Source organism: Rhea americana, unplaced genomic scaffold, assembly GCF_003343005.1.
Source record: "Rhea americana isolate MKP2758 unplaced genomic scaffold, rheAme1 scaffold_499, whole genome shotgun sequence".
NCBI classification, from domain to species: Eukaryota; Metazoa; Chordata; class Aves; order Rheiformes; family Rheidae; genus Rhea; species Rhea americana.
The window spans coordinates 204,844-212,626 of NW_028186644.1; the positions used below are offsets into that span (position 1 = coordinate 204,844).

General features: G+C 51.7%; 1 protein-coding gene and 1 non-coding gene across 2 annotated transcripts; both read left to right on the plus strand.

Moving 5' to 3' along the window:
* The first annotated feature begins 50 nt into the window (after window positions 1-50).
* Window positions 51-5,354, plus strand: RPL13 (ribosomal protein L13). Its single transcript, XM_085317348.1, has 5 exons — window positions 51-211; window positions 652-793; window positions 2,284-2,457; window positions 4,084-4,140; window positions 5,152-5,354. Exons 1-5 carry the CDS (start codon window positions 108-110, stop codon window positions 5,308-5,310), a joined length of 636 nt encoding a protein of 211 aa, XP_085173474.1. The 5' UTR covers window positions 51-107; the 3' UTR covers window positions 5,311-5,354.
* On the plus strand, window positions 414-493 carry LOC146588793 (small nucleolar RNA MBII-202). Its single transcript, XR_014897351.1, has one exon. It is a non-coding gene; the product is annotated as a small nucleolar RNA MBII-202 (small nucleolar RNA).
* Window positions 5,355-7,783: the final 2,429 nt, after the last annotated feature.

Genomic DNA, 7,783 nt, shown 5'->3' on the forward strand with positions numbered 1-7,783 from the left:
CCCCGGTGGGGCTGGTGCGGGGGTGGCGGGCTCGGAGGCCGCGGGATGGGGCGCAGGGGCCGCCGCGGCCCTCACGGCCGTGCCCGTGTCCGCAGGCCTGAGCAGCCATGGCGCCGAGCCGCAATGGCATGATCCTGAAGCCGCACTTCCACAAGGACTGGCAGCGGCGAGTGGCCACCTGGTTCAACCAGCCCGCCCGGAAGATCCGCAGGTGAGTGAGCGCCCCGCGGCCGCCGCCCCGCCGCGGGGATCGGCCCCTCGTCGTGTGCGCGGCCGTTCCGCGTCCCGAAGAGCCGCCGGTTTAGCGCAGGCTGTTCCCAGCTCCCTTTAGGGAAGGGCGGGGGTGCTTGCCGGCTGCGCTGTGCCCGGCCGGAGTTTGGCCTTAGTGCGCGTAGCGACAGCTGCAGTCAAGTGATGAGACGTCTCCGGAATCGCTGTACCACACGTTGATGATTCCCTTGAACCCTTGTACATCTGATGGCTGTAGCTGCATAGAAGCAGAAATCAGTTTGTCTCAGCTGTTAGGCCAGCGCTGAGTTTGCTCCTCAGGGATCTCTGAGGAGCAGGTGCCGCTCTGGAGGGAGCTCGGCTGTTTTCTGTATGTGGCAGATCTGGCAGAAACACTTTCCTATGATTGCTGTCCCCTTCCAGGAGGAAGGCCCGTCARGCAAAGGCTCGCCGCATCGCTCCACGTCCTGTAGCGGGACCCATCCGGCCTATYGTGAGGTGCCCTACTATTAGGTACCACACAAAAGTTCGTGCTGGTAGAGGCTTCAGCCTAGAAGAGCTTAAAGTAAGTACAGAGGATTAATCCTGAAGCCAGTGTGTGCATTTGGGTGGTGTGTTCTGATGTCTCAAAGCTGATTTATTTACAGAGTTGTAAACAGAAATTGTGACTTGGTTGAGTTCTGTTTCCCTCAGGGAGCAGAGCTGGAGCTCACTTGTCCTTTCCTCTTGTTCTGTGTGTAGGCAACGTGTAAGTAGCTGGTGTCAGGATATGCTCAAGCTGGCTGAAACATAATTTACCTAGGGGTTTGTTGCCTACAAAGGGTAAAACTAGTGTTTTTGTATACCCTTTTCTTTGTAACTGTAGSATGGAGAAGGAATAGTGTGTATCAAAATGAAAGGCTGCTTTGAAAAGTAAATATCAKTCTGTATGGTCAGAGTGTCAGTTTAACGATTCTGTTAAAATTGGATTTTGGCAGATCGTTAATTAAGACTCAAACTTCCTTTCTAAAAAAAAATCACTAATAGGTTTTTGTTAAACGTTTTTGTTTCCTTGTGAAACATAGACTAAATGTTGTGAGATTTGTATGTGTGTGACCCTATGTGTGCTGAAGAACAAGTAGACCGTGATCAGCTCATTTCTGATGGAAGTCAAGGATGTTATGTTAAGACACATAGCTATCCTACTGAGTTTTTCATGCCGTAGCTATGAGTTGGCTTAGCAGTACTTAAAAACTGTGGGAAGCTTTCAGTGCCTTCACTTTGCTTCAGGAAGGACTCCTCTAAGGTCTTCTCATAGASGTTTCTTAGCTGCTGAGCTACTAAATGTTGGATCATGGTGGCCTGCAGAATCCACCACATATTCCCACACAGTGGGTAGGAATAAATGTTAATATTTGCTGGCAGCAGGTATCCACTGTCTCCTCTTGTGTGTTTGGTATCTAATTAAAACATTCGTAACAGTGGCATTAGTGCATTGAAGCAGTAAATTCGTTCTTCTCAATGCTAAATACTTTGTTACTTTGTGTTCCACTACTGTTTGAAAACTAATGAAAACCAAAATGGTGCATAAATAATTTCTATCTTTTAAACAAAAAGATTTTTTTTTAAGATTACTTTTTAAAATGGACTGTCTGTAAAGGGGACTTTTGATCCCCTTCAGTTATCCAGTCATTTACATCTCAACTTGATAAATTTTTGGCTAGTATATATCAGAGCGTAAACGTCCCACTCGTAATCAGCTCTGGGGTTGCACTTTCCTGTCTTGGGAGAATTCAGCTGCAAAAACTACGTAGTATAAGATCCATGAGATACTTCGACTGCTGAAGGACGCTTTGTTGTGTATATCTTACCTGTGACATAGTTCAGTGTCTTTTGCCAGACCACGGTGCTGCTGGTGGGCCGCAGGGTCGGATGGTGACGCTTCCCCTGGAATCTCTGCAGTCTGTGATGACTGCCTTTGAAGCCTTCTCTGGCTGATGACCAAAGTGGCTCCTTTCAGGAGCACAGTGGCATTAGRCATTCTTGAATATTGACACTGCGTAATTTTTTTTTTAGCTGGCTGGCATTAACAAAAAGTTTGCCCGGACTATTGGAATCTCAGTGGATCCCAGGCGACGCAACAAGTCTACAGAGTCCCTGCAAGCCAACGTGCAGCGACTGAAGGAGTACCGCTCCAAGCTTATCCTCTTCCCACGGAAGCCTTCTGCACCTAAGAAAGGAGACAGTTCTGTAAGTTTTTGATTGTTGAAAATACTTCATGGAATTGGTTTCAGATAATTTTTGCAGAGGTTTGTTTGTTAGCTTGTCCTCTTAATGCTTTGGTATGCAGTCAAAAAGTGTTCTCAGATGCTTTTCAGAGCATAAAGTTTTTAAAAAGATGGGAGGAGCCTTTTTCCAGGAGGGCAGCCTCGTTGCTCATGCACGTATGCGTAGGAAGTCTGAGTGCAGTACAGGACAGGGCGTCAGGAGAACAGGTTTCTACAGCAGTCTGCTGTGTTATGAGCTGCTTTGGACTACACGGAGCATAGCGATGCTTGGAGTGGCATGTCCCTGGGATGCTTTGATCTTTGCCTAACCAGYTGAATTTTAATTCATGAAGCAAAAGTTGTCAGAGTAGCTGAGAAGTCCGTCTGGAATGCCTGTTCTGTTGTGGTAAGTATTGCACAGAAAAGGTACAGAAGACAGGTGCAAACTTTTTTCCAATTGCGTAACTTAGTGAAATGGAGTGAATAAGTTCGTTCTGTGAAGATCGTTGCTGTTGATTTACAAAATGTTTCTCGCTGAAATCTCARCAAGATCCAGAGTTGGCTTTCCTTGTCTGTTCTTGCTGTCTGAAAAATCCTATGGGGTTCCCATTCCTATGGGATGTACRAATACTGAAACGAGAGGTAGTGTGTTGAGGTTGACCTTCAGTCTTCAGGAGAGTCTGTCAGTCCTGAGCTTAACTGTAGCACAGTCCACAGAGACATCTTGGATTACTTTCCAGAACAGAGCAAGGAAGGAGTTTTGGCATCTTCTGTTCCCTGATTGAACATAGTAGTTTCGCTGAACATGTCAGTGTAATGGTTTTTAAGTAGAGAGGGGTGCTCCTTTTCATCTGACCTGTGGGACTGGCAGAAGTATGGACATGAGAATTCTGAAGTCAAAACTATTTTTGATGACAGTGATCTCCTTTATTCAGGACAATCTGTAGTCTGAACTTCCTGAGAARGTTGGTATGTGCATCTGGGTGCACTTGAATATAAAATAGATGTTTCCAAACTGCTGAAAAGCATATAAAACTTTCCAAACTCACTCTGTTCCAGTTTTACGTTGGCTAGCAGTGCAACTTGTAACTTATATTCAGCATGATTTTCARCTTGCATGCTTCAGTCCAATTTCAATACTAGTAGAGTCAGATTTTTCCCTTTCATTTTTTTATTTGAACTTTGTAGTTTAAACTTAAAATTAAGTAGTTGATTTTTTTCATTTTTGTGCAATTCCATATTCATATAAGAAACTGAAATTAGCCTTAGGTGGAATTGTTGTGGAATACATAAAGTAGTCAAACTAAAAATGACATAATAATTTTCAACACTTTTCCAGCTGGCAAAACTGGCTGGATCCACGCTGACTGCTAGCCAGACAAAAATGTCTGTATCAGATACTCTCTTACAGCTGCACTTGTGAAATGCTACATTTTTTACCAGTCAGTGTTTTAAATCTCTGATAGTTAGCAATGCCTTTAAGCTAGGTACCTCTGTACAAGGCAGCCTTTAATCTAGGTACTAGACTGAAAAGTTTTAAGTACTACTCTAACAGATGCTTTTTTTGAAACTTCTGATAATAATGTTTTTTTTCTCTCTCGATATGCAGGCTGAGGAACTCAAGATGGCAACTCAGCTGTCCGGACCAGTTATGCCAATCAGGAACGTAAGTGTGGCTTCAAATTGTGTGTTTTGTGGGATGTAGTTGAGACTCAAACTTGGTGGAGGAGACTCTCTTCTCATTACTCTACACTTAAGGGATGCTGTCTTCAGACAGTTCCAATCCTAGATCAAAATACTCCAAGAACAGGTCAGATTTGTCATTATGTTTGCCAAGAGTATAATTTGATCTGTTTGCTATGCAACTTCGAGAAACTAGACTGCAAAAAACTATTTGGAGCTTCACTAAAATTCTTACCTGCTCAGAGTGTCCTGAAGTTGTGACCTGTGGTGACCAGAGCTTTCCTCTATACCCAGAAGCTAYGTTAGGGTATTTGAGATGATCTGTTGGCTGGGAATAATTGTATATTCTAATTTTACCCTGAAATAACTGTGGGAGAAGCGTAGCTGTGTAGACAGTCCAGAGAAGGCCAAAGTGAAACTTGCACCAAAATCCACCAAAATTGCCAGACCGCTGTTAACCCCTCAGGTTAAAACTCGTGCTGACTGAGCATCTACAGCGCACGTGTGTGCTCAGTGTTGTGTCCTCCAGGCAGAAGGGAAATTTGTCCAYCTAGATCTTTGCAAAGGAGCTTGTGCCACTGCTGAAACTGGAACACTTCTGTGTTGCCATTTGCAGTGGCGGAGGGGTGCACGCTGACAGCCTGCAGCGTGACAGCCTGGGCAGGGCAAGATTGTTGTTTCTATCTCAAAACCCTTGCTGCTGCTTCTGAACAGTGGTGTTGATTGTGGTGCACAAACCTGAATAAGATTTCGCTTTGCGTTCTGCTCTTGTGCTGATGTGCACTGGAAAATTAGGAACTGGTTGAAAGGAGGTGTCTGGCGGAGTGATGATAAGGGCAGGGCCTGTAGATTGCATAAATTCTGTATTCTTAATGGCATCCTGGAGCCAGTGTAAAACCATTTAGTGATAATAATTGTGTTAAGCCTTATAAATACTGTCTTCTCTGGGAGCTTCTGATACATAGTCTGACTGTCTGGCTCTTGCTCCCACTAGGTTTTCAAAAGGGAGAAGGCCCGCGTTATCTCAGAAGAAGAGAAGAACTTCAAGGCMTTTGCCAGCTTGCGTATGGCCCGGGCAAACGCCCGACTCTTTGGAATTCGTGCTAAACGTGCCAAAGAAGCTGCAGAGCAGGATGTGGAGAAGAAGAAATGAACTGTTCTCCCTAGAACTGTCAATAAAAAAACCTAGAAACGTAACAGTGTGTGGTGTCGTCTCAGGGCAAATGTAGAAGGGACAGAGAATTTGGCGCTCTGGTTCCCTGTGTGCTGTGCTGCAGCGTGTCCACGCTGCGCAGGAGCTCACAGGTGGTTTGTTGGTGCAGGTTGTGGGCAGCTACGCGTAGACGGACGCAGTCTGGGGGAGCTGCTGTTTAGAGACGAGAAGTTTCRCTTGCTGTGATTACGGACTCGGAAGTTTCTGTGAAAGCAGCAAGTGAATAAACAGACACCTTCCCCGTGGCCTTGTGCGGCTCCCTTCAGGGAGGCTTGTTTGCTTTGTCTGCTGAGGTAGGGCACGGGCTTCCCCCCCTGCAAAGGGCAGCTCAGCTGAGCTGTGGCACTGTATCCAGACGGTTGTACCCAGGCCTTCCTCTCTGGGAAGCCCCTTGTGTTCCTGGAAACTTCCGTGCTGCGTGCTTGCCTTTTCCCAGAAGCTGGGGGGTTGGTGGGATGTGTGACTGGACTAGGTGGTTTCTGAGGAAATGGGATCTGTTACTTGCTTGGCTCTGGCATTCAAGGGGATGTACGTGGTGACAGACACCTCGGCCAGCGTTGTGTTCAAGGCACGGCGCTCGCTTTAAGTGCGGCATTTAACCAGCCCGGTAGAGCTAGAAAGGAGAGGCGCGAGGCTTTCCGGAGCTGCGGCCTCAGTAACGAGCTGGCTTCGTTTCACCCGCTTCTCACCTCGCTGCCGGGTGAGCGAGTGTTTCTGCACGTGGCTCCTCGTGAGACGGAGCAGCTAGCTCTGCCGTGAAAGGTGGGATGTCGGCGGGCCGCGTCGTCCTTGGGCGCTCGGCGTGCTTCGGCAGCCCCGCGTGCCCCGGCTAGGGAGCCGCGGGGTTTTGCAGTGACTCTCACCGCCCAGCCGGGGCCGAGGTGAGCGGGGGCCTCGGCTGGAGCCGTGACCTGCTCTCCCCGGTCAGCCTCAAGCGTTGTCGGCAGATGGCTCACCGCACTCAGGCGATGCGGTACCGGCTACCGCGGGAGAGCAGGGTGCCGGCTGCTGCGCTTTGGGCCGCCTGTGCGCGATGCCCGCGCGCGGCGCGGCCCTTGGCGGCGGGTTCCCCGCTTCCAGGTTCCCGAGGGGCGCAGGGGAAAGCACGGCGCGATCCCTCGGGCGCGGGCTGTGCTTGCTCCCGCTTGCCACTGGGTGGAGCAGAGTCCTGATCCTGGACTGTGCCGCCCTGGGCACCGGCGGGCGGGAAGCGGCTGCCCTGGGCTCTCCCTGCTCCTGCTCAGCCCCTGGAGCGCGTCAGACAAACCCTTAAGCCGGTGGTCCCAGAGCACAGCCCTTCGCTGGGGGTGCTGGAGAAGTGGGCAGGGAGCTCTGGCCAGCCCCGGTGCTGCCCTGAGGCCGTGTCCCTGCACGCCCCAGGGCCGGAGTCYGACGCGGGGCTGAGCAGGATGGACGGTCGCGGGGCGATGCCCGTGGCGCGGCGYCCCGGGGGAGCGCTCGCACGGCCCCTTTGCTGGCTAATCAGATCTGGGGCTGGGTTGCAGCTTCGCTGGGTTGCAATCACCCATGCCAGGAAAATTGAGTAATTTGTATTCATTAGCAGTCCTGTGCTGGGAAGTGGGGAACTGCACGCCGCGAAGGGCTCTGGAGCAGGGGCAGCGCTGCGGGCTGCAGCCCCYGGCCCCGGCGCTGCTGCGTGAGCCTGAGGTTGCTCCAACAGGAGGGCGAATCCTGGTTCCCTGCACGGGCCCAGCTGCCCCGTCCCAGCTGGGCCGTGCCGTGGGGCCGGTGAGGAGCCGCTGAGCGCACCGGCCCGTGCTGCCTGCTGCGGGGCTGGCGCGGGGAGCGAGGGTGGCCTATTTCTGCCACACAGGCTGGTGGATTAGCTCCCAAAGCCCGGGTCCCCGCAGTGCCCTCCACGCTCATTAGCCCTATCTGCATTTTAATGCCTCCAAATATGGGCTAATTGCATCATCCTTCAAAAAGCTGATCTGACAGCGCCGCAGCGCTGGAGTGACGTGTGCCTGCGAGGGGCGCGGGTGCAGGGGCAGCGCCGGGCCGGGGGCTCTCGGGGCCCAGGGCCCACGGCTGGGTGCAGGCGTGCTGGGGACAGGGTGCTCTGGGAAGATGCAGGCACAAGGGGGGCCGCACKGCGGCTTCGGGGTGCTCCATCCCCGAGACAGGGCCAGCCGTGCCACGCCGCACCGTCGGCCGTGGGCGCGAGGGGACGGGGCCCCCGGGACCCGGCGGGCACGGACGGCCCTGCACCCCTGGGGCCGGGGGTCCGGCTCAGCCCCGGTGCCCGTGGCCGGGCTCTGCTCCGGCGCCGGCAGCGAGGTGGTTAACGGAGCTTGTAGTCTCCCTCTTAGGGCTCCGCTCCCGAACTGCAGCTTGAGTCAGTTGTGTGGAGGTGGCAGGCGGCGCGGCAGCTCCGGCTGGCACACCGGCTCCG